General features: G+C 41.4%; 1 protein-coding gene across 2 annotated transcripts in view; it reads right to left on the reverse strand.

Annotated features, from left to right (window-relative positions):
* Nucleotides 1-27,293, reverse strand: part of cdh4 (cadherin 4, type 1, R-cadherin (retinal)) — a 706,961-nt gene that overhangs the window by 170,248 nt on the left and 509,420 nt on the right. For both annotated transcript variants that reach the window (XM_061874925.1, XM_061874926.1), the window contains one exon: nucleotides 20,642-20,797. In XM_061874925.1, the coding sequence (XP_061730909.1) occupies nucleotides 20,642-20,797 (156 nt within the window). The remainder of the gene's footprint in view (nucleotides 1-20,641; nucleotides 20,798-27,293) is intronic.

The following is a 27,293-nucleotide window of genomic DNA, read 5'->3' on the forward strand; positions in this document are numbered from 1 at the left end:
TAATACGTCGCTTATTCTTTTTAATAACATTGTTATTCTGGAGCTAACCAACAATAAATATAATACTTTATACCATTAATGCGACTTATCGAACAGGTGCGGTAGAAACCAAATGGATGGATTAAAATGAATGAGAATGTTTTATAACTTGAACATTATTTTTGACACTGTGATTACCAGCGGAATTATTAATTACTTATCGTGTTAAGCGATGTCAGCTAAGATTTATCTGAGAGCCAGGTGCAGTCATCAAAAGAGCCACATCTGGCTCTAGAGCCATAGGTTCCCTACCCCTGGTTTAAGTAGAAGTCTCTTGATTGGAAACAGGTGTGCGTCTCATACACCAGAGGCAAGTGAAAATCATAAATCGCCATGGTAACTAAAACAAACAAGGGTGCACAAAAACACGAAGTAATGAAGTCTAAAACTAACACAACATAACAAAAACATGATCCGGACCACGGATCATGACATATATACATATTTATTTAATTTTTTAAACAAATTTTGGCCAAAGGGGCCGCGTTTCAATTTGAACACAAAGTTGTTTTTAACATGTCGGCCAAAGGGGGAGCACTTCAGATTTTTACACACACTTGTTATTTCATATGTTAACCACAGGTGGAGCACCTTTAAATCCGACACAGAGTCAATTTGAAAAATCTCTTCTTTTTGGGACCACCCTAATTTTGATAGATTTTACCACCAGGGGTGCAAATGAGACATTCTCTATGAGATGCAATGGTTAGCTTTCACTGTTATGCTGATGACACCCAACTCTACATGCCCCTAAAGCTGACCAACACGCCGGATTGTAGTTAGCTGGAGGCGTGTCTTAATGAAATTAAACAATGGATGTCCGCCAACTTTTTAAAACTCAACGCCAAAAAAACGGAAATGCTGATTATCGGTCCTGCTAGATACCGACCTCTATTTAATAATACAACTTTAACATTTGACAACCAAACAATTAAACAAGGCGACACGGTAAAGAATCTGGGTATTGTGACGTCACCGAGGTAACACACCCGCCATTTTCATTTTCACATTACAAACACCGGGTCTCAGCTCTGTTATTTTCCGTTTTTTCGACTATTTTTTGGAACCTTGGAGACATCATGCTTCGTCCGTGTGTTGTCGGAGGGTGTAACAACACTAACAGGGAGGGATTCAAGTTGCACCACTGGCAAGAAATCTGCCGCCAGACCCCCATTGAATTTGCCAGAGTGTCTTCACATTTTACCGGCGATGCTAAGACAGACATGGCACAGAGATGTATGGATAACCTGCAGATGCATTTGCAACGATTAAGTCAACAAAATCACAAAGGTGAGTTTTGTTGATGTTGTTGACTTATGTGCTAATCAAACATATTTGGTCACGGCATGACTGCCAGATAATCGATGCTAACATGCTACGCTAATCGATGCTAACATGCTATTTACGCTAGCTGCGAAACAAACACTTACCAATCGATGGATTTAAATTGCTCCAGTGTCACAAGATGCGAAAGTCCTGATCGTTTGGTCCGCACACTTTACCGGCGATGCTAATAAGGCAGTCATGCTATGGGCCACTTCATTAGGTACACCCATGCTGTGGCCGAATAGCGTCCATAGCTCTTCGCTCAATAGCTTCAATTTCTTCTTCCATTTCGTTTTCGCTATCTGCCTCCGTACTGCGACCGTCTGTTTCAATACATGCGTAAACTGTTGAATCGCTTAAGCCGCTGAAATCCGAGTCTGAATCCGAGCTAATGTCGCTATATCTTGCTGTGGTAACCGCCATGTTGTTTGTATTGGCAGCCCTGTATGACGTCACAGGGAAATGGACAGTCGCATCGCAAATAGCGAAAATCAAGAAATGTAAAGCTTTTTTTAGGGATATTCCGGGAGGTGTAAAATTTTGAAAAAAACTTCGAAAAATAAAACAAGCCACTGGGAACTGATTTTTATTGTTTTTAACCCTTTTGAAATTGTGATAATGTTCCCCTCTAACTGTTTTGTTTGGATTTTCTGTTGTTGAAACACCAAAGTATTTGAGGGTTATAAATATAAACACCTGCTTAGTACCACTGGAAGGGGAAACAGGGTTGATCCTGACAACGTTTTAATCTTTGATACAACAGTCAGTGACTATGAAGATTCTCATGTATCCAGGTCATTGTCATCTCATGGCGTTCATTTCCCAAAAAGATTGCTTTTAGTATTTTTTTGTTTGTTTAATATTTTCTTCTTAATTGTTTTTTAATCGTCATTATTTACTGCAAGTTATTACAGTATGTCTCTATATTGTCATGACAGAGGGATCGCAGCTTGCTGCGGGGTTTGTTACGGCCTACTCTGGACCAGGCATGAAGGTAGGAACATTTTTAATAATTTACTATCAAAAATAGTAACAAACAAACTACGGCGTGGAAAAAAACAAAAACTGTGGCAGATAAACAACATAGACTATGGCTTGGAACAAACAAGACTTACTATGGCATGAAAACGAGCAGGATGAACGTGAGAGGAGCAATGTCGCCAGGACGACTAACTGGCAAGAATGGTTTAAGTCGGGGGTCGGGAACCTTTTTGGCTGAGGGAGCCATACAAGCCAAATATTTTCAAAAGTATTTCCGTGAGAGCCATATATTGTTTTTTTTAAGACTGAATACAACTAAATGCGTGCATTTTTAAGTAAGACCAACATTTTTAGTATAATACGTCGCTTATTCTTTTTAATAACATTGTTATTCTGGAGCTAACCAACAATAAATATAATACTTTATACCATTAATGCGACTTATCGAACAGGTGCGGTAGAAACCAAATGGATGGATTAAAATGAATGAGAATGTTTTATAACTTGAACATTATTTTTGACACTGTGATTACCAGCGGAATTATTAATTACTTATCGTGTTAAGCGATGTCAGCTAAGATTTATCTGAGAGCCAGGTGCAGTCATCAAAAGAGCCACATCTGGCTCTAGAGCCATAGGTTCCCTACCCCTGGTTTAAGTAGAAGTCTCTTGATTGGAAACAGGTGTGCGTCTCATACACCAGAGGCAAGTGAAAATCATAAATCGCCATGGTAACTAAAACAAACAAGGGTGCACAAAAACACGAAGTAATGAAGTCTAAAACTAACACAACATAACAAAAACATGATCCGGACCACGGATCATGACATATATACATATTTATTTAATTTTTTAAACAAATTTTGGCCAAAGGGGCCGCGTTTCAATTTGAACACAAAGTTGTTTTTAACATGTCGGCCAAAGGGGGAGCACTTCAGATTTTTACACACACTTGTTATTTCATATGTTAACCACAGGTGGAGCACCTTTAAATCCGACACAGAGTCAATTTGAAAAATCTCTTCTTTTTGGGACCACCCTAATTTTGATAGATTTTACCACCAGGGGTGCAAATGAGACATTCTCTATGAGATGCAATGGTTAGCTTTCACTGTTATGCTGATGACACCCACCTCTACATGCCCCTAAAGCTGACCAACACGCCGGATTGTAGTTAGCTGGAGGCGTGTCTTAATGAAATTAAACAATGGATGTCCGCCAACTTTTTAAAACTCAACGCCAAAAAAACGGAAATGCTGATTATCGGTCCTGCTAGATACCGACCTCTATTTAATAATACAACTTTAACATTTGACAACCAAACAATTAAACAAGGCGACACGGTAAAGAATCTGGGTATTATCTTCGACCCAACTCTCTCCTTTGAGTCACACATTAAAAGCGTTACTAAAACGGCCTTCTTTCATCTCCGTAATCGCTAAAATTTGCTCCATTTTGTCCACCAACGACGCTGAGATCATTATCCATGCGTTTGTTTTGTCTCGCCTGGATAACTGTAACGTATTATTTTCGGGTCTCCCCATGTCTAGCATTAAAAGATTACAGTTGGTACAAAATGCGGCTGCTAGACTTTTGACAAGAACAAGAAAGTTTGATCACATTACGCCTACACTGGCTCACCTGCACTGGCTTCCTGTGCACTTAAGATGTGACTTTAAGGTTTTACTACTTACGTATAAAATACTACACGGTCTAGCTCCAGCCTATCTTGCCGATTGTATTGTACCATATGTCCCGGCAAGAAATCCGCGTTCAAAGGACTCCGGCTTATTAGTGATTCCCAGAGCCCAAAAAAAGTCTGCGGGCTATAAAGCGTTTTCTGTTCGGGCTCCAGTACTCTGGAATGCCCTCCCGGTAACAGCTCGAGATGCCACCTCAGTAGAAGCATTTAAGTCTCATCTTAAAACTTATTTGTATACTGTAGCCTTTAAATAGACCCCCTTTTTGGACCAGTTGATCTGCCGTTTCTTTTCTTTTTCGCCTATGTCCCCCCCTCCCATCTGGAGGGGGTCCGGTCCGGTGGCCATGGAGGAAGTACTGGCTGTCCAAAATCGGGACCCAGGATAGACCGCTCGTCCAGAGTCGGGACCCAAGATGGACCGCTTGCCTGTGTATCGGTTGGGGACATCTCTGTGCTTCTGATCCGCCTTTGCTTGGGATGGTTTCCTGCTGGCTCCACTTTGGATGGGACTCTCGCTACTATCTTGGATCCACTTTGGACTGGATTCTCACGGTTACATTAGATCCACTATGGATAGGACTTTCACATTATCATGTAAGTCCGCTCGACATCCATTGCTTTCGGTCCTCTCCAAGGTTTCTCATAGTCATCATGCTCGACGTCCAACTGGGGTGAGTTTTTCCTTGCCCTTAAGTGGGTCCTACCGAGGATGTCGTTGTGGTTCGTGCAGCCCTTTGAGGCACTTGTGATTTAGGGCTATATAAATAAACATTGATCGATTTTCCGTATAGGGACTATGATTTTGGTCCAAACTAGTTCACCGGTCCTCATATGGAAGGTACTTTTCCTTGTTGATGTCTCAAGAAGGGTGGAAATACAAGAACACATACACGCACGCACACACACACACACACACACACACACACACACACACACACACACACACACACACACACACACACACACACATCAAAACAAAACTCGCCAGTTTTCCAGACTACTGCCACTCATTTCCATTTGTGACCCTTTTTATATGAAAAAAGCAGGACATTTGGAGGCGTAATATTCCTCCTTATCCAAAACACACTTCTGGTGCAGGTCATTAACACCCATGCCTATCTCACTCATGGCCCGCCGCAATTCCGCCTCAGTTTTATATAGAACTTTTACCCTCTGAGGCGGAAAATTAGCGGACCAAAACAGGCCCCCGATTTTCCACTCTCCGTATAAAAACGACGACCGAGCTGCCAAAAGGACAGGCAAATTGCCGACTTGGTGCCCTGTATAAAAACGGCTCCTGACAACTCAACTTGCTGCTGAAAACGATACAGGTTGTGTGTGTCAGAAGAAGCCAGGGTAGACTGATCTCTGCTTCTAAATGAATTGTATCGCATTCCTAAAATTAAAATAGACCCATATACCTACATGTAAATAATTGGGTAATGCGAAAAATAAAAAAAACAAAAAGTCCTTACAGCTATCTACGTCAGTGGTCCCCAACCACCGGGTTGGGGACCACTGACTGATTGGTACCGGGCCGCAGAATAATTTTTTATAAATTTTTATTAAATCAACATAAAAAACACAATATACACTTACAATTAGTGCACCAACCAGAAAAACCTCCCTTTTTCATGACAAAAACGTCCCTTTTTTATGACAAAGAAAAAGAAAAAAAAGAAAAAGGATCCCTCCCCCGGGCCGCGGGACAAATTATTAAGCGTTGAGCGGTCCGTGGATCCAAAAAGGTTGGGGACCACTGATCTATGTGACTTACGTGACTGCGGTTGATTGATGGACAAATGTACAGTGTTGGAAGAAGGTAATGGAAAAGTTAATGATATCGAGTCTACTGTTGTATTATCATCAATGGAACTGTACAGATGTTATTGGGATGATGCAAAACAAAACTTGAAATAATTTACTGCAGGAATCTTACTTTAGGCTCCTTAGACAATTTTTTTGTTTGTTTTTATTAGATAACTGATATTATCGGCCGATAAATGCTTTAAAATGTGATATCGGAAATTATCGGTATCGGTTTCAGAAAGTAAAATGAATGACTTTTTAAAAAACTGTACGGAGCGGTACATATCCGGTAAAACATGGACGTAGGGAGCAGTACAGAGCAGTTAAGTTTCCCACACACAACACAGGAGTTGACGACTGCAGCATGAGAGGTTTACTGGCGACGCTTGATGACCTCATCAAACCGCCGCGAGCGCAGCACAACAACAACAAGAGTGTGTTGTTGCCGGTGCTATAGCCGTGGCTAACAAGCCAGCTCACTCGGTGACTGGACTAATAACACCATGTCTATGGTTTGGGATTATTTGAAATTGTGTCTGACGGATAAAAAACTGGCAATTTGCATTGACTGCAAAAATTTGGTTATGCGAGGAGGAACCATGACGTCTTCCTTTATACGAGCAATTTGATCTCCCACCTCTTCAAGAATCATAAGTAGATACACGATGAATACAAGCGGAAGATGGATGAAAAGCAAACAGCGACAAAAAGTAGTACCACACAGTTGTCGCTTAAAGACTCCGCGGAGAAAAAATAAAAATACAACAAAAACAACGTCAAGGTGAAAGCCCGCGCAATATGGCAAAAGCTACGGTGGAGTTTGGTGTGGGTAGTTTGCTCTGCATGGCGCACTCTTTGCAGCTTGCAGTGAGCGGAGGTACCCTGTCTCAACGCAGCATTTCAGAAGCTCTTAGTGACTGGTAGGCCACTTCAAGCACTCACCACTTGCTCGCAGCACATTTTTGTTACTCATACAAATACGTTAAAGCAGAGCAGATTGAGCCCCGTTTATAATTCCCTGTAATACAGTATGCCAGGCTGTCTTGCACTAAAGGAGCACTATGTTATTGTGTACTTTATTACTCTAGTATACTCTGGACTGAAGCTGTTTGCCTTTACTGTTTTTCTAGCAGTTGTTTTAAGGCATGTTAAAAAAAATAATGCACTTGGTGACTTCAATAATAAATATGGCAGTGCCATGTTGGCAATTTTTTCCATAACTTGAGTTGATGTTGTTCTCTTATTTTGGTAAACCTTGTTGCATTGTTTAAAGCCTTCACCGGGGCATCACAACAAAGTTAGGCCTAATAATGTGTTAATTCCACGACTGTATATATCGGTATCGGTTGATATCGGAATCGTTAATTAAGAGTTGGACAATATCGGCAAAAAAAGCCATTATCGGACATGTCTAGTTTTTATCTTTCTTCTGGAATTTTTCGAGCGTTTATTAGATACTGTGATGAGGGGTTTTCTCCCAGTATTGTGGGCTTTTTAATGATCAGTAGATATTCTGCATATTAATGAAGACGGACGCAAGATCAATTGCGTGACTTATTCTGCTTAAGAGTCGCAATCCACTTTGCACATGTTAAGTAATTCAGCTTTGCGTGTGCTATCAAGTTTGCATGTGTTTTATTAAACGCTAACCTTTAATAACTAAGGCCCAATGTGTTATAACGCTTTGTTATGTATTCGTCACCTTGTCAACACAATTACACTTTCACACTTAGTTCTGTTGTCCTGCCTTTTTTAAAAGATGGGAGAAAAATATATATTTTTAGAATGTGAAGTGTGAAGTGAATTATATTTATATAGCGCTTTTTCTCTAGTGACTCAAAGCGCTTTACATAGTGAAACCCAATATCTAAGTTACATTTAAACCAGTGTGGGTGGCACTGGGAGCAGGTGGGTAAAGTGTCTTGCCCAAGGACACAACGGCAGTGACTAGGATGGCGGAAGCGCGAATTGAACCTGCAACCCTCAAGTTGCTGGCACGGCCACTCTACCAACCGAGCTAAACCGCCCCATAATAGCATTGTGACGATCAACCCCATAGTGCAGGGGTCGGGAACCTTTTTGACTGAAAGAGCCAAGAAGCCAAATATTTTAAATGTATTTACTTAAGAGCCATATAGTATTTTTTAAACACTGAACACAACTCAACGCGTGCATTTTTAAGTAAGACCAACATTTCTAGAGTATATTAGGTCTCTTATTCTTTGTAATAAAATTGTTATTCTGAAGCTAAATGTAGAGGGGCGTGGCCTGCGGGCCTGCAGCGAAGCGGGGTGTTGCCAGGTATGACCTTGAAATCAGCGACAGGTGTGTAGATGGCCCACCTGGGCCTTGTTATCTAATCATCTGTCGCTCTGTTATAAGCAGCAGCCAGGAGGAGGGACGGGGTTGGGGCTGGAGCCAAAACGCGAGCGAGAACGAAAGAGAAAAAGACAATTGCTGGAAAGCAACTGAGGGACTAATTGAAAAATAAAACAATGTTGTTACCCTGAAACAGGCTCTCATGTCGGTGCTTGGTGGTCTGAAGAACCCCCAGGAGGGCAAGCTCCACACTAACCAATAATAAATAAATAACTTCTTACCTTTAACGCAACTTCTTGAACAGGTGCGGTAGAAAACGGATGGATGGATTAAAAATGCATGAGAATGTTTTATATTTTGAATGTTATTTTTAACACTGTGATTACAAGTGGAATTATTCATTACTTATCGTGTTAATCAATGTCAGCTCAGATTTATCCGAGAGCCAGATGCAGTCATCAAAAGAGCCACATCTGGCTCACGAGCCATAGGTTCCCTACCCCTGCCATAGTGTGACAACCATTCCATGTCATATATTTATCCTCATTGAAGCCCCTACATTATATTGTATGCATGTTCAAAATGAACTGAAACTGAACTGAACTTAAAAACTTTCAGTTTTGGTTGATTTTGGCGTCGCCAGTGGACCGTACAGTAGTGTCTTGCCAGAAGGAAGACCGCATTTCCCTTGAGGACTATTGCATAGAGCATAATACTGACATGATGTCCACTGTAATATTGGCACAAATATTACGTCTCTAATGGTTTTGCTCATGTTAAATAACAGACACTATCAAGTAATGATCTTAAATCGTGCTACAAACAAGAATGTGTCGGGGTGGATGCAGGTCCAAAGAAAACGAGACCAGTGGGAGAGTTTTTTCGAAGGAAGTAGTGTCGAACCATGATTTTACCAACGTGGACCCCGACTTAAACAAGTTGAAAAACTTATTCGGGTGTTACCATTTAGTGGTCAATTGAACGTAATAGGTACTGTACTGTGCAATCTACTAATAAAAGTTTCAATCAATCAATCAATCAAATAACTGCCAAATATTTATTGTTAGCACACAAATAATTTCAGATAGTCAACATTAGCATTTTCATTTTGATTTGAGCATCAAAGTTTAGCAGGAACAGAGTCGAGGCAGCGTCGGCCAAAAATAATGTTGATCTTTGACTGTCCTTTTATCCGGGTGATATCCCTTTTTCTTTTGTCGTATCCTCAGAAAAAAACTTTTTGTTTCTTTGGATTGTTTTGCAGCTTCCGCCGTGATAGCAGTAATTGCACGTAAGCGTGGTTTTTCTTCTTCTTTCAGTTTTCTGGCGGCACGCAGGTGTTTTCATCGACTCCCTTCTTTTTAACGAGTGGGGGAAGGGGGAGTGATGTATGCTGTAAAGCAAGTCAGCACATTTGTAGTTTTTTGTGTGGCAGGGTGTTTTCCACCCTTCTCAAAGTGCTAAGTGCTAGTGAAAGCGACACAGACGGAGGTGTCATTCAACTATTTGTAAGTACAAGTAGCATCCCAAAAGTTATGGCGCAGTGGGAGAGTGGCCGTGCGCAACCCGAGGGGCCCTGGTTCAAATCCCACCTAGTACCAACCTCGTCACGTCCGTTGTGTCCTGAGCAAGACACTTCACCCTTGCTCCTGATGGGTGCTGGTTGGCGCCTTGCATGGCAGCTCCCTCTATCAGTGTGTGAATGTGTGTGTGAATGGGTAAATGTGGAAGTAGTGTCAAAGCGCTTTGAGTACCTTGAAGGTAGAAAAGCGCTATACAAGTACAACCCATTTATCATTTATTTCATATGCGGTACAGGCCAAAAGTTTGGATACACCTTCTCATTCAATGTATTTTCATTTCATTTCATTGTAGATTATCACTGAAGGCACAAAACTATGAATGAACATATGTGGAGTTATGTACTTTACACAAAAAGGTGAAATAACTGAAAACATGTTTTATATACTAGTTTCTTCAAAATACCCACTCTTTGCTCTGATTACTGCTTTGCACACTTCTGGCATTCTCTCGATGAGCTTCGAGAGGTGGAACCTGAAATGGTTTTCACTTCACATGTGTCATAGTTTTGATGCCTTCAGTGACAGTATACAAGGTAAAAAATAGTCTTGAAAATAAAGGAAACACACTGAGATGAGAAGGTGTTTCCAAGCTTTTGGCCTGTACTATATATATATATATATATATATATATATATATATATATATATATATATATATATATATATATGGCATAGTGCAGGGGTGTCAAACTCAAATACAGAGTGGGCCAAAATTTAAAACTGAACGAAGCCGCGGGCCGAGGTTGAACAAATTAATCCTTTAATAGGGACCCAAACAAGTTTTGCATTGAATATTGACCAAGCAAGGCTTATATAACTTTATAGTGACATACAAAATGGAGTTTCAAATAATAATAATTAAAAAATATCAATGGCATATCAAATAAAATAAAAATACAAATTGAATGCCTCTTTTCGGCGGCGGGTTTGAGTTGGGGGGGTTTGGTGGTAGCGGGGGTGTATATTGTAGCATCCCGGAAGAGTTAGTGATGCAAGGGGTTCTAGGTATTTGTTCGGTTGTGTTTATATTGTGTTACGGTGCGGATGTTCTCCCGAAATGTGTTTGTCATTCTTGTTTGCTGTGGGTTCACAGTGTGGCGTATATTTGTAACAGTGTTAACGTTGTTTATACGGCCACCCTCAGTGTGACCTGTATGGTTGTTGACCAATTATGCCTTGCATATAGGTGTGTGTGTATGAGCCGCATATATTATGTGAGTGGCCCGGCAAGCTCTTTGCATGGAGGAAAAGCGGACGTGGCGACATGTATAGAACGCCAAAGGCAGTGCTTTTACGGCCCGCCCCCAATATTACTGTCCGGGTGGAAATCGGGAGAAATTCGGGAGGGGCACTGAACTACGGGAGTCTCCCGGGAAAATCGGGGGGGTTGACGAGTATGAGTATTAGTGGTGAATGCGGTGTTGCAGCGGCGGGCCAGCTCTAATGTTGATTTGATATTGCCTCAAGGGCCAAATTTGGCCCGCGGGCCAGAGTTTGACACCCATGGCGTAGTGGGTAGAGCGGCCGTGCCAGAAACCTGAGGGTTGCAGGTTCGCTTCCCACCTATTGACATCCAAATCGCTGCCGTTGTGTCCTTGGGCAGGACACTTCACCCTTTGCCCCCGGTGCCGCTCACACTGGTGAATGAATGATGAATGAATGATTGGTGGTGGTGGTCGGAGGGGCCGTAAGCGCAAACTGGCATCCACGCTTCCGTCAGTCCACCCCAGAGCTTTTGTGGCTACAGATGTAGCTTACCACCACCAGGTGTGAATGAATGATGGGTTCCCACTTCCCTTTGAGCGCTTTGAGTATCTAACAATAGAAAAGCGCGATATAAATCAAATCCATTATATATATATATATATATATATATATATATATATATATATATATATATATATATAAAGAGAAAGTAAGCAGATATTAACAGTAAATTAACAAGTAGATTAATAATAAATGTTCTACCAATTGTCCTTAAAAATTTGGACAAAATAATAGAATGGAAAATGACAATTTGTTACTGCATATATTAAGAGCATTTGTTTGCTTACTTACTAATAAAAAACAAATTGGCTTGTTTGTTCACTATTCTATTTAAGGACAAACTTGCAATAAGAAACATATGTTTAATGTACTGCAAGATTTTTTGTTCAAATATAGCCAATAATGCACTGTTTTTTAGTCCCCTTGATTTAGAAAAGTACTGAGAAGTATCAAAATAATTTTGGTATCAGTATCAGTACCCTGCGATGAGGTAACGACTTGTCCAGGGTGTACCCCGCCTTCCGCCCGATTGTAGCTGAGATAGGCGCCAGCGCCCCCCGCGACCCCGAAAGGGAATAAGCGGTAGAAAATGGATGGGGAGTATCAGTACCAAAATATTGTTATCGGGACAACTCTACACCCATGTATGACAAACTAAATGTAATTTGCTGGATTGCCTTGCTGACTCACAGAAAGGAGCTACGTCTGACAAAGTTAAAGCTCGGACTGGCCACTCCCCCATGGTGCTGGTCTGTCAAAAACAGCAGGCTCTTCTCTCATTCGGCTCAAGCCTTGAACTAACAAGCAAAGTTTGGCCTGCAGGAGCTCAGCAGCGCTGGAACTTCCTGTCAAGTTGAAATAAAATGAGCGATGCACGGACTAAATTTCCCCCGGGGCCGATTGCTTTGCAACCTTCTCTAACCCTAAATCATACATCACATTGCAAGCAGCGTGAATCCACGCAAGTTTAATTAGGGAGCAAAATTCAACTTGAAGAACCCTCAACCTAACACGCTCTCCTCTCAACAGGCAGTGTCACATAAGAGCTGAAGAGTGTGCGCCCTCTTCTTTCCCGGGGACCAATAATCTGGCACTGTTATAGATCCCAGTTCACTGGTTCTGTGAAAATAAGGGGGAGGGGGGTTATGCAGAGTCAACAAACAGGCGTACGCCACGGCACACGTGGTAACAAGCGCCTCATCTCAGGCCATGTCTGCACTAAGTCTTTTAACCCCTTACAGCAGACTTGGGCAAATTAAGCTTTTCAATCCGGCCCGCCGGACATTCCCAAATATATTTTTTTAGATCTTGAAGATGGAAAGTGTAGCTGCCATTATGATGTGCACTCATGTTTTCTAACGACCGTAAGTCTTGAACTATACAACGTGTTTCAATGGTTGGAATCTGCACTTTTGGATGATATACTAGTTACTTTGGTAATCTAATTAGTTATTATGGTCATCTAATTAGTTACTATGGTAATGTAAGTCACAGCAGCTCAGACGAAGCACCAAGCCGTGGGGGCAGAAAGCGTTTCCACGGACGCGGAGGGAGATTTTCACAACAAAGTTCTAAAGCTTAGTGATGTATCAGATATATCAGATTGTAAGTGGGTTTATTTCGTACATTCATATTTCAGTGCTTGTTGCATTTTTGTTACGTTTCACTTGATTTTAAAATGTGTCGATCGAAAGGGGGTGTGACGTTCATATGTTATCAATATTCAGTGTTTTATCCTTCACAGACAAATTTTAAATTCCATTATTTTTTTTAAGGCGGTCTGTCATAACATTTTTTAGCATTCAATCAGACATTATTGTGAGGTTTTATATTAATGTTCATAAAAATAGATACAGTGAAGATAAGTATTTGAACACCCTGCTATTTTGCAAGTTCTCCCACTTAGAAATCATGGAGGGGTCTGAAATTTTCATGGTAGGTGCACGCTTAATGTATGAGAAATAACCTAAAAAGAAAAATCCAGAAATCACAACCTATGATTTTTTAACAATTTATTCGTGTGTTACAGCTTAAAATAAGTATTTGAACATCTGTCTATCAGCTAAAATTCTCACCCTCAAAGACCTGTTAGTCCGCCTTTAAAAGTCCTCCTCCACTCCACTGTATTATCCTGAATCAGATGCACCTGTGTGAGGCCGTTAGCTGCATAAAGACACCTATCCACCCCATACAATCAGTAAGACCCAAACATTCAGCATGGCTAAGAGCAAAGAGCTGTCCAAAGACACCAGAGACAAAATTGTACAACTCCACAAGGATGGAAAGGGCTGTGGAGAAATTGCCAAGTAGCTTGGTAAAAAAAGGTCCACTGTTGGAGCAATCATAAAAAAATGGAAGAAGCTAAACATGACGGTCAATCTCAATCAGAGTGGAGCCCCATGCAAGATATCACCTTCTGGGGTCTCAATGATGCTAAGAAAGGTGAGGAATCAGCCCAGGACTACACGGCAGGACTTGGTCAATGACCTGAAAAGAGCTGGGACCACTGTTTCCATGGTGACTGTTGGTAATACACTAAGACGTCATGCTTTAAAATCATGCATGGCATGGAAGGTTCCCCTGCTTAAACCAGCACATGTTAAGGCCCGTCTTAAGTTTGCCAATGACCATTTGGATGATCCAGAGGAGTCATGAGAGAAAGTTTTGTGGACAGATGAGACCAAAATTGACATTTTTGGTCATAATTCCACTATGTGTGTTTGGAGGAAGAAGAATGATGCGTACCATCCCAAGAACACCATCCCTACTGTGAAGCATGGGGGTGGTAGCATCATGCTTTGGGGGTGTTTTTCTGCTCATTGGACAGGACGACTGTACTGTATTAAGGAGAGGATGACTGCAGCCATGTATTGTGAGATTTTGGCCAAAAACCTCCTTCCCTCAGTCAGATCATTGAAGATGAGTCGTGGCTGGATCTTCCAACATGACAATGACCCAAAGCATTTTGCCAGGAAAACCAAGAAATGGCTTCGTAAGAACCATATCAAGGTTCCGGAGTGGCCTAGCCAGTCTCCAGACCTAAATCCAATTGAATATCTTTGGAGGGAGCTGAAAGTCTGTGTTATTCAGCGACAGGCCAGAAAGCTGACTGATCTAGAGAAGATCGGCGTGGAAAAGTGGGACAAAATCCCTCCTGCAGTCTGTGCAAACCTTGTGAAGAACTACAGGAAACCTTTGACCTCTGTAATTGCAAACAAAGGCTACTCTACCAAATATAATGTCAGTGTTCAAATACTTATTTTCAGATTTATCACACAAATAAATCATAGATTGCTATTTCTGGATTTTTCTTTTTAGGTTATCTCTCATAGAGAGAACATGCACCTACCGTGAACATTTCAGACACCTCCATGATTTCTAAGTGGGAGAACTTGCAAAATAGCAGGGTGTTCAAATACTTGTTTTCTTCACTGTATACCGGCCCCTAGACACATTTTTTTTTCGCTAAATACGGTCCCCGAGTCAAAATAATTGCCCAGGCCTGCCTTAAACTAATAATTATTTAGCCTAAGCCCCGTTTCAGCCACACTTCATACCGACAGCCATCAAACTGTATAATGCATATGTTCCTTCTTGACTGCACTTAAATGTAGAATATATGTAGAATATATTTATATTATTCATATATTATATATATATATATATATATATATATTATATATATATATATATATATATTATATATATATATATATATATATATATATATATATATATATATATATATATATATATATATATATATATATATATATATATATATATAATATACGTTATATATTATTTATTATTATTATTGTCTATTGGGAGCGAACTGTGGTGCTGAATTTCCCCCAGGGATCAATAAAGTACTTTCTATTTTATTCTTTTCTATTCCAACCCATTGTTTAAACTCCCCCTCCTCAGACACATTTTTACACAGGTAAGTGCGTGTGTATTTCTTGAATCTCCGGCATTTAGCTCTGTATGGACTCATTGACCATTAACAAAGTGAGTTCGTAGAGGACGTGACCACAGAAAGAACACGCCACAGCCAGATTCATAATAAAGCGGTTTAGTAACTCCGAGGTAACCACTGGAAATATGAAGGCGAATCATCCAGACCTGCCCGTGTTTCTCCCACCTCTACAAGTACAGACGCTTGTGAAAATCACACATGAATACCTTAATACTTTTTTAATTTTATGTTTTATTTTATTATATTTATTATTATTATTTTTTTGGATTATAATGTGCAATAATGTTATATGCATGTGTGTACTGTTTATATATTCATATGTATGCATATATGCATGTGTGTGGATATATATATATATATATATATACATATATATATATATATATATAGATACATCTCTTAGTTCTATCTTTTTTTACTATTTATATTACCATATTGTATATGCACCTTAGGGGATCTGCTCTAATTTCGTTTTTCTTTGAACCTGTTCACTGCAATAATGACAATAAAACTCTATTCTATTCTATTCTTAAAGGGGAACATTATCACCAAACCTATGCAAGCGTCAATATATACCTTGATATTGCAGAAAAAAGACCATGTATTTTTTTAACCGATTTCCAAACTCTAAATGGGTGAATATTGGCAAATTAAACGCCTTTCTGTTTATCGGTCTTTTAGCGATGACGTCAGAACGTGACGTCACCGAGGTAACACACCCGCCATATTCATTTTCACATTACAAACACCGGGTCTCAGCTCTGTTATTTTCCGTTTTCCCGACTATTTTTTGGAACCTTGGAGACATCATGCCTCGTCGGTGTGTTGTCGGAGGGTGTAACAACACTAACAGGGAGGGATTCAAGTTGCACCACTGGCAAGAAATCTGCCGCCAGACCCCCATTGAATGAACCAAAATGTCTTCACATTAGACCGGCGATGCTAAGACAGACATGGCACAGAGATGTATGGATAACCTGCAGATGCATTTGCAACGATTAAGTCAACGAAATCACAAAGGTGAGTTTTGTTGATGTTGTTGACTTATGTGCTAATCAGACATATTTGGTCACGGCATGACTGCCAGCTAATTGATGCTAACATGCTACGCTAATCGATGCTAACAAGCTATTTACGCTAGCTGTATGTACATTTGAAACTAGATACCCACATTTAATGCGAAACAAACACTTACCAATCGACGGATTTAAGTTGCTCCAGTGTCACAAGATGCGAAAGTCCTGATCGTTTGGTCCGCACATTTTACCGGCGCTGCTAATAAGGCAGCCATGCTATGGGCCACTTCATTAGGTACACCCACGCTATGGCCGAAAAGCGTCAATAGCTATTCGCTCAATAGCTTCAATTTCTTCTTCAATTTCGTTTTCGCCATCTGCCTCCATACTCCGACCAACTGTTTCAATACATGCGTAATCTGTTGTATCGCTTAACCTGCTGAAATCCGAGTATGAATCCGAACTAATGTCGCTATATCTTGCTGTGGTAACCGCCATGTTGTTTGTATTGGTAGCCCTGTATGACGTCACAGGGAAGTGGATAGTGGTTTCGAAGATAGCGAAAATAAGGCACTTTAAAGCTTTATTTAGGGATATTGCGGGACCGGTAAAATTTTGAAAAAAACTTCGAAAAATACAACAAGCCACTGGGAACTGATTTTTATTGTTTTTAATCCTTTTGAAATTGTGATAATGTTCCCCTTTAAGAGAACGCGATTGCTGCTATTTGGGATACACTTCTCAGACGGCAAGAGAACTTTCCGTTCCAAGAGAACAGCAAAAAACTACGTCCATTTGTCAAAGGAGAGACAACGAGAATGCGAGCTCCCGTGGACGTGATAAAAAAAAAAATAGCGTATGCCTTGTATTGCCTGGCCGTTGAGATAAACGGCGAATGCATTTGGAGTGGGAAAGTATGTCCGTCGATGTATGTCGCGGAACCCACGTCAAGGTCCAGAGTATATAAAGTCACCAAAAAGGAATGGACAATGAAGGTGAAGGCAAAACAGTGAGGAGTGTCCACCACAGATATCTAGATCCCTAGATTGTTTAATGTAAAATGTTCTTTATCACATTGTTTACGTGTATAATAAAGATTTGATTAATTTATGATGGCTCAGGTGTGATTCACTACAATAGGGCCCCACAGCACACTGGATTCCAGTTAATTGAAATACCACAACACTGGATATTGTTCAGATAAGTTACATTTAAGAACTTGCACACAAAGCAACACTGGAGGTGACTATGACGAGCACATTTTCTGCGCATGCGTACTAGGTCACATTGTACCGGTGCACGGAGGCGGGCGGGGTCTTAAACGGTGGCATTGTTGTGTGTGTGGACACGGATAAGGTTTGGTGGGTTTCACCCTGGATAACCTTATCCGACTTAGTGAAAACGGGGCTTAAAAGAAAATGGAAAACACCCTTGAAAGTACAAGACAATTCAATCAAGAAGACAATCATCTGAAGCTTTGTTTGTTCATACTGCATTGCGCTTTACGTGTGCACCGGCGTCGACAATGTGCGTGTGTTGACGGAGACTCTAAAGAGATCAACTCTCCTTTATTCCATCTCTCCTCCGAGACAGGTGCATGCTTTTGAATTAGTTCTATCAGCGCCACGGCCATCTATCACGCTGACAGGCACGCGGGCACCACAGGGCTGACGCTCGAGCGCACCTTGAGTGGAGGTGTCGCACTCTTTGGCGGTATAAACTGAAACCTGTAATGTGTGTATATTAACCAATGACCTAACGTCAACAGAGCTCTGGTGTGGTCTGAATGTTTAATTCACAGCTCCCTAAAAGCTGTTTATGACAGCTTTTGGAGGCGCACGCTTGATTCTTCGCCGGCTTGTGGGTGTGAGTCATGAGGGAAACCTGTAGGCTGCACGCAGGCTGACTGTACACTTGTCATTGGGGCGGTAGCGGAGCGCTCAAGTTGAGCTCGCGGCATTGTGTCAGGGTGCCTCGTTTAAACGGGGCAGCTGTGCACAAAGCCGAAAAGGCCGACATGTACGCACCAAGAGAAGACGGAGGAGGGAGAGAAACCTTTGACCTGCTTATCACACAAACAAACAACGCATCAATCATAACATTGTGTAAAATGGAACAGACAGTTTTTGACACGTAATATGCTCACTAGCAATATATATATATATATATATATATATATATATGTATATATATATATATATATATATATATATGTATATATATACACATAAATACCGTATTTTTCGGGGTATAAGTCGCTCCGGAGTATAAGTCGCACCTGCCGAAAATGCATAATAAAGAAGGAAAAAAAACATATATAAGTCGCAACGGAGTATAAGTCGCATTTTTGGGGGAAATTTTTTTGATAAAACCCAACACCAAGAATAGACATTTGAAAGGCAATTTAAAAACAAATAAAGAATAGTCAATCAATTAATATTTATTTCTATAGCCCTAAATCAAAAGTGTCCCAAAGGGCTGCACAAACCAAAAAGACATTCTCGGTAGAGCCCACATAGTGAACAACAGGCTGAATATACATACATACATATATATATATATATATATATATATATATACATACATACATATATATATATATATATATATATATATATATATATATATATATATATATATATATATATATATATATATATATATATACACACACAGCGTGGAGCAGTGGTGGAGTGCCCGTGCGCCACCCGAGGGTCCCTGGTTCAATTCCCACCTAGTACCAACCTCGTCATATTTGTTGTGTCCTGAGCAAGACATTCCACCGTTGCTCCTGATGGGTGCTGGTTAGCGCCTTGCATGGCAGCTCCCTCCATCAGTGTGTGAATGTGTGTGTGAATGCGTAAATGTGGAAGTAGTGTCAAAGCACTTTGAGTACCTTGAAGGTAGAAAAGCTATACAAGTGTAACCCATTTATCATTTATATATATATATATATATATATATATATATATATATATATATATATATATATATATACATATATATATACATATATATATATATATATATATATATATATATATATATATATATATATATATATATATATATATATAGTCGAGGTTACTGTGGTGTATCTGTTATACAGTGTCCAATACTGGAGTAGAGTGGAATATATGTTAGGTTGGGAAAAAACACAAAACTATTCCAACCCTACAAGCCTTTTTCGCAGGCTTGTAGAGATGAAATAGCCTCTGTGTTTTTTTCCCTGATGTGGGATCTGAGCCGAGGATGTTGTTGTGGTTTTTGCAGCCCTTTGAGACACTTGGCAAGTCAGTGTCTTTTCAGGGCTATATAAATACATTTTGATTGATCTAAATGGTCCCTAGTGTGTGAATGTGAGTGTGAATGTTGTCTGTCTATCTGTGTTGGCCCTGCGATGAGGGGGCGACTTGTCCAGGGTGTACGCTGCCTTCCGCATGAGATAGGCACCAGCGCCCCCCGCGATCCCAAAGGGAATAAGCGGTAGGAAATGGATGGATGGATGATCGAAGTTCAGTGATCAGGTTGTGTTATGTGTGACCATGTGTGTGAACTTTCTGTGTTGGTTGCGCCATGAGTAGGAAGGGTTGTATGGATTGGGTCATATAGATACATGCTGTGCTTTTTTTTCAAGTGAATTTCATTGTCATTGACTGGAATTACAAAATTAACCCACACAATGGCGGCACATTTGTAACAGGCAGACCGACAGATATCTAAGGTTCAGCCGTGTGATGTCTCGCAAGCCAGACTGAAGACGCCGGCGGGCAGCACTTGGCCCACAGGTCGTAGTTTGTATACCTCTGCTCAAATGACAAACAAATGACATGCTGAAGTGTGTTTTGTCCAAGCTTTTTGCATTTCATTGCAGGCTTGGGCATCAGTTGGAACCCCCTGTGAGGATGGAGGGATGGAACACAAAGCCCTGTGAATGTGATCTGACTTTTGTTTTGGCTTGCCGGAACATCAATGGGGAAATGAAGGAAGAGAAAACGCTGACAAAAATGTGGGGCAACATTTTCGATGCAGATAATTGGGAGCTAACTCGACCTGCTTGAGGAGAAAGTGAGCTTAGCAGACAAGACGATAGTTTTTACTCTGTTTTTGTTTAAACTTACGTGGAAGGAGGCTCGCTCCTCTCTGTCCAGGGGTTGGGTGACAAACATGTTGCCGCTGATGGGGTCGATGTTATAGATGCCGCTGGGGGGCTGATCAGCGCCTGCCCCGGTGATGCTGTAGCGAATGCCAACATCCTTGTCCTGGTCCGAGCGAATCTGAGGACGAGTGAGAAAGAGAAGACATCTTTATTGACATATATCGTCATAAAAGGTCAACATAAGCTAACATGTCTTGCAATACTGAAGAAGCTTAGGGTAGAAAAGGGGTCTCAGCCATTCACTTATTCATCCATCTTCTACCCTGGACTATCACTATGGCTTGTTTGGAGAGGAGGCTACGCCGGATAGTCGAACCTCGGATTAAGGAAGAACAGTGTGATTTTAGTCCTGGTCTTGGAACTGTGGACCAGCTCTATACTCTCGACAGGGTCCATTAGGGTGCATAGGAGTTTGCCCAACCAGTCTACATGTGCTTTGTGGACTTGGAGAAGGCATTTGACCGTGTACTTCGGGAAGTCCTGTGGGGAGTGCTCCGAGAGTATGGGGTAACGGACTGTCTGATTGTGGCGGTCCGCTCCCTGTGTGATCAGTGTCAGAGCTTGGTCCGCATCGCCGGTAGTAATCAGACCTGTTTCTAGTGAGGGTTGGACTCCGCCAAGGCTGCCCTTTGTAACCGATTCTGTTCATAACTTTTATGGACAGAATTTCTAGACGCAGTCAAGGCGTTGAGGTTATCTGGTTAGGTATCTGCTTTTTGCAGATGATGTGGTCCTGATTGCTTCATCTGGCCAAGATCTTCAGCTCTCACTGGACCGATTCGCAGCCGAGTGTGAAGCGACTGGGATGAGAATCAGCACCACCAAGTCTGAGTCCATGGTTCTTGCCCGGAAAAAGGTGGAGTGCCATCTCCAGGTTAGGGAGAAGATCTTGCCCCAAGTGGAGGAGTTCAAGTACCTCGTAGTCTTGTTCACGAGTGAGGGAAAAATGTATCATGAAGTCGACTGACGGATCGGTGCAGCGTCTTCAGTAATGTGGACACTGTACCGATCCGTTGTGGTGAAGAAGGAACTCAGCCGTAAAGCAAAGCTCTCAACTTACCGGTCGATCTACGTTCCCATCCTCACCTATGGTCATAAGCTTTGGGTCATGACCGAAAGGAAACGATCACGGGTACAAACGGCCGAAATGAGTTTCCTCCACCATGTGGCGGGGCTCTCCCTTAGAGATAGGGTGAGAAGCTCTGTCATTCGGTAGGAGCTCAAAGTAAAGCTGCTGCTCCTCTACATTGAGAGGAGTCAGATGTGGTGATTCGAGCATCTGGTCAGGATGCCACCCGAGCACCTCCCTAGGGAGGGGTTTCGGGCACGCCCGACCGGTAGGAGGCCAAGGGGAAGACCCAGGACACGTTGGGAAGACTATGTCTCCCGTCTGGCCTGGGAACGCCTCGGGATTCCCCGGGAGGAGCTGGAAAAAGTGGCTGGGGAGAGGGAAGTCTTGGCTTACCTGCTTAGGCTGCTGCCCCCGCGATCCGACCTCGGATAAGCGGAAGAAGATCGATGGATGGATATATATATATATATATATATATATATATATATATATATATATATATATATATATATACACAGTGGGGCAAACAAGTATTTAGTCAGCCACCGATTGTGCAAGTTCTCCCACTTAAAATGATGATAGAGGTCTGTAATTTTCATCATAGGTACACTTCAACTGTGAGAGACACTACGAGTTGAGTTTATACCAAAATGGATACATGGATGATACAGCTGAGGATTGGGAGAATGTCATGTGGTCAGATGAAACCAAAATAGAACTTTTTGGTATAAACTCAACTCGTCGTGTTTGGAGGAAGAAGAATACTGAGTTGCATCCCAAGAACACCACACCTACTGTGAAGCATGGGGGTGGAAACATCATGCTTGGGGGCTGTTTTTCTGCTAAGGGGACAGGACGATTGATCCGTGTTAAGGAAAGAATGAATGGGGCCATGTATCGTGAGATTTTGTGCCAAAAACTCCTTCCCTCAGTGAGAGCTTTGAATGGTTGCCCAAATACCTGTTTTCCACCATAATTTACCAATAAATTATTTAAAATTCCTACAATGTAAATTCCTGGTTTTTTTCTTCACATTCTGTGTCTCACAGTTGAAGTGTACCTATGAGGAAAATTACAGACCTCTGTCATCATTTTAAGTGGGAGAACTTGCACAATCGGTGGATGACTAAATACTTTTTTGCCCCACTTTGTATATATATATATATATATAAAGACAAGAACAAAAACAAAATTAAGAGCCGTTTCGTTCGTTTTAACACCTTCTATAATAAGAGGCATGCTGCAAAAGTGTAAATTGATAAACTTCCTATCACCCATTGCTGAAAGGTGAGAAATAGGTGTGCATTGTGCGAAAGCATTTTGTTCTGTCTGAATGTAACTTTCTTTGTGAAATTGAAGTGTAAAGTGACTTACTTATTTGCTGTGAAGGGACACATGGAAGGCCTCCAGCAACGATAATGTGAAACTGATAATGATAAACAGGGATGTCTGACTGAAGTGTAATATCTCAGTGTGTACTTTCGCTCTTCTTTACACGTAATTCAGTGAAGGATTTTTAAAGTCTCTCAGAATGAGCCCCCTTTTTTTTTTTGTTATAACAGTAAAAATGTCAATACTTTCGCTCAGTGCCTTGCCGACAAAGGAAGATGGATTTGTGGCCCTTCTTTCAGCTGCATTGATTTTATTTGATTTCCAAAAAGACATCTGAGTCACCGTCTTTAAGATTGATAGGTCACAATTACTGATGGTGCATTTTCACCTCGTCTCCCTTTTAATGAATGCGTAGGATAATCTGCAACTGACACTCAATAAAGGAGAAATGAGAGACGCTCATAGGGCTTCATGACCACTATTTTTTTTGTTCAATATGATAAAGAGAACCTAACTCATCTTGAAGACACTAGAGCGTTCATTACTGAAATATGTGTCGGCGTTTAATAGTTAAAGTTAAACTTAAAATACCATTGATAGTCACACACACACTCGGTAGGTGTGGTGAAATTTGTCCTCTGGATTTGACCCATCCACTTGTTCACCCCCTGGGATGTGAGGGGAGGAGTGAGCAGCAGCGTTGGCCGCACCCGGGAATCATTTCTGGTAATTTAACTCCAAATTCCAACCTTTGATACTTACTGCCAAGCAGGGAGATAATGGGTCCCATTTTTATAGTCTTTGGTATGATTCAGCCGGGGTTTGAACTCACAACTATCACGGCCAGGGCGTATTCCAATGCGCCCACATGCTGGCAAGGGTGTGGGAGATCAGCAATCAGCACACCTGGTCCTGATGAGAGGGAGCTGTATAAAGGACCAGTGGACCCAAGGATCCATTGGCCCTTAACCCATGCGGGAACTTAGTATACCCTTGGTGTACCGTAAGCCGAAGAATTATGCTCTCTTTCTCTCTGCGTTTTCCCTCCGTGTCTGACAACCTTGTTTGTTCTCCCGTAGTTTACCAGTTGTTTCCCCGGTGGTTTTGGACTGCCTTCCTCGATCCTCGACCCTCGCTCTGGACACGGACACAGACGCCTCTCTCTGCCCCACGGACTTCACGCGGATCACTGACCCCTTTTGCCTAGCCCCCTTTGGATTTGTCTGCTTGTTCAGCCAACATCACGGTAATACACAACAGCTAACGACACACATAGTCTAACACCACTCAGTCTTGGATTTTGTCTTACACTCCATTTCCGTAGTTATTATTATTATTTGTTTGATTATTCTAAATATGGTAATATATATATATATATATATATATATATATATATATATAATAAAATACATAGAGCCAAAACCCCCTAGTGTCTTTTGCCGTCATTTCCTCTCTGTAACCATAACCACAACCTACCGATCTCAGGGCAGAAACTCTAACCACTAAACCACTGAGTAGGTCATAGGTAATAGAAATGTAATATTTATTCATGAATACCAGTTCATGAAATCAGACAAACTAGTCTGTTACCTCTTGCCAAGGAGGCCATGTATCTCATTGTTTTTCAACTTTTTTTTCCATTGAAAAAATCTGGAGGCACACCACCAGCAGAAAACTTAAAAAAACAATGAAACTCAGCAGCATTGGCAGTAAAAAGTAGTTTATTGCAATTGTTGTATATGAATTCAAATCATAACCAAACATGCATCACTATATGTCTTTTCTCAAAGTAGCTGTGCTGTCATGAACTGTCACATCACGCCGTGACTTATTTGGAGTTTTTTTCATTTCTGTTTTCTTGTAGTATTTCAGTTTTTGTATTGCACTCCTATTTTGGTGGCTTTTCCTGTGGCAGTTTCATGTCTTCCTTTAAGCGCTATTCCTCGCACCTGCTTTGTTTTAGCAATCAAGTTTATTTAAGTCGTTGCTATCCTTCTTTGTTGATTGTCATGTCGTGTACGGATGTACTTTGTCGAGGCCATCTCAGCTCCACACGCTGCAAGTTTTTGCTGTCATCCAGCATTCTGTTTTTATTTACTTTGCAGCCAGTTCAGTTCTAGTTTCGTTTTGCATAGCCTTCCCTAAGCTTAAATGCATTTTCCTCGTGGCATTCCCCTTTTGTTTACTTTTGCTTTAAGCAATAGATAAATTTTTACCTGAACTCTGCCTCCCGCTGTTATCTGCATATTGTGATCGTGACAACAAACCATGTTCCCGACATCTACAAAGCAATTAGCTACCTGCTGCCACCTACTGATATGGAAGAGTATTACATGTCCTCCCTTTGAAGCGCTGCCTTCCAACCATCACCCGAGGGGAAAAAGCAGTGGTGAAGGCATGGGGTGGGGGTGGGGGTGTGTGCGTGTATGCCCAATTGTTTTGGGTGTGATGATGTAATGTTTTTAGACTGAGGCCGATCTGCAAAAGTTCGACTCCAGGTGTTGTTGAGGAGGGAGAGAGAACAAAGCGTCTTATCGTTGAGGTGTCCTCGGGGGTGTTTTCAGAACAGCCTGGTCCTGTTTCCACAGCGTCAAGGCCGTTCGAGGGAGCCAATTAGGATGTTTGTTTTCCGCGAGCAGACAAAAAAAAACAATGACTTGTCTTTTAACTTTAACTTTATACACTGAATTTTAACACATTACTCTTTCCAATGAAATTGTCAGCAAAATTTGATGTAAAAAAAAAAAATCAGTTGAAGAAAATTCAAACGGAAAAAATGACCTTAAATAAATTCAGTGTCGAAAAAATAGCTTTCATGATCAAGACACAAATAAGCCTCCATTGTCGTCAGAGAAGTTTTTAGAGTACATGGGTGAGGAGGCAATGTTAGAAGTTTATTGAGGACTTGAACCCTACAGAATGCCATCCATTCTTCCATTTTTCCACCGGCTGCATTCGGGCGGAAGGCGGTGTACACCCTGGACAGGTCGCAGGGCCAACACAGATATACAGACAACATCCACACCCACTTTCACACGCTAGGGCCAATTTAGTGTTGCCAATCAACCTATCCCCAGGTGCATGGAAGCCGGAGTACCCGGAGGGGACCCACGCAGTCACGGGGAGAACATGCAAACTCCACACAGAAAGATCCTGAGCCCGGGATTGAACTCAGGACTACTCAGGACCTTCGTATTGGGAGGCACATAAACTAACCCCTGTTCGACCATACTGCCCTTACAGAATTCTATTGCAGTGGGCTCTGTACCGAGGATGTCGGTGGGGTTTGTGCAGCCCTTTGAGACACTTGTCATTTCGGGCTATATAAATAAACATTGACTGATTGATTGATTGACAGTAATTCAGAAACATAAATATAAGTTTCAGCGGTGGAGAAGGTGAGGACGAGTTGGAGACAGGCATCGTTCCTGAGGTGGAGATAGGCTGTTTAATTGATGTGTTTGACATAAGATTCAAATGAACAGTTTTTGTCCAAGATAAGAACAAGGTTCGGATGTGCGTGGAGTGGGACGGGGTGATATGTTGAAATCTTTGACACAAATCAGTGAGGTCTTTTCGACCAATAATTATAAAAATGAATGAATTGCAGTTATTTATAGATATGATTTGCTGTCTGTCGGTCAGGTATGATTTCAGATGGAAGCCTAACTCATTCATCTCTCAGATGAAAGACGTTTCAGTCTTGGTGAGACAATTTTTCTGCGATAGACTTTTATTTCTTTTAGGAAACTGGCAGTGGGTACTAAAAGAGTCTTTTAAAAGTTGTAGGGGTTGCGACATGAGCGGATAGAAAGGGACAGTGAGTTCCGGAGAGAAGGGGCAAATTTATGTTGACATAAGGTTGGGTCTGAAAGTTCAAAGATATATACCATGGAGGGAGGATCAAGGGAGTCATCCTGGAAGGACCGGTGTTATGCTCCTCAACGTCCATTCGACAATTTCTGATTTATTTAGCAGTGTGATTAATCGAAGCATTGGTATAAATCTTCTAAACTCGAGAACGGACACAATCTCTGAAAAGGTTCATTCACAATGCTCTTACGTTGGTATTCTGAGTTTTATGGTTCGACCTCGACATTGTCCTTTGCCGTCGCATAAACATAATAGCGCCACAAAGTGCTATCTTGAAACAGCAACTTGAAAAACTGTCTATGGTCGAACTGCATGCAAGCAGTGGCCTTGCTAAACA

Source organism: Nerophis ophidion, linkage group LG16, assembly GCF_033978795.1.
Source record: "Nerophis ophidion isolate RoL-2023_Sa linkage group LG16, RoL_Noph_v1.0, whole genome shotgun sequence".
In the NCBI taxonomy this organism is placed as follows: Eukaryota; Metazoa; Chordata; class Actinopteri; order Syngnathiformes; family Syngnathidae; genus Nerophis; species Nerophis ophidion.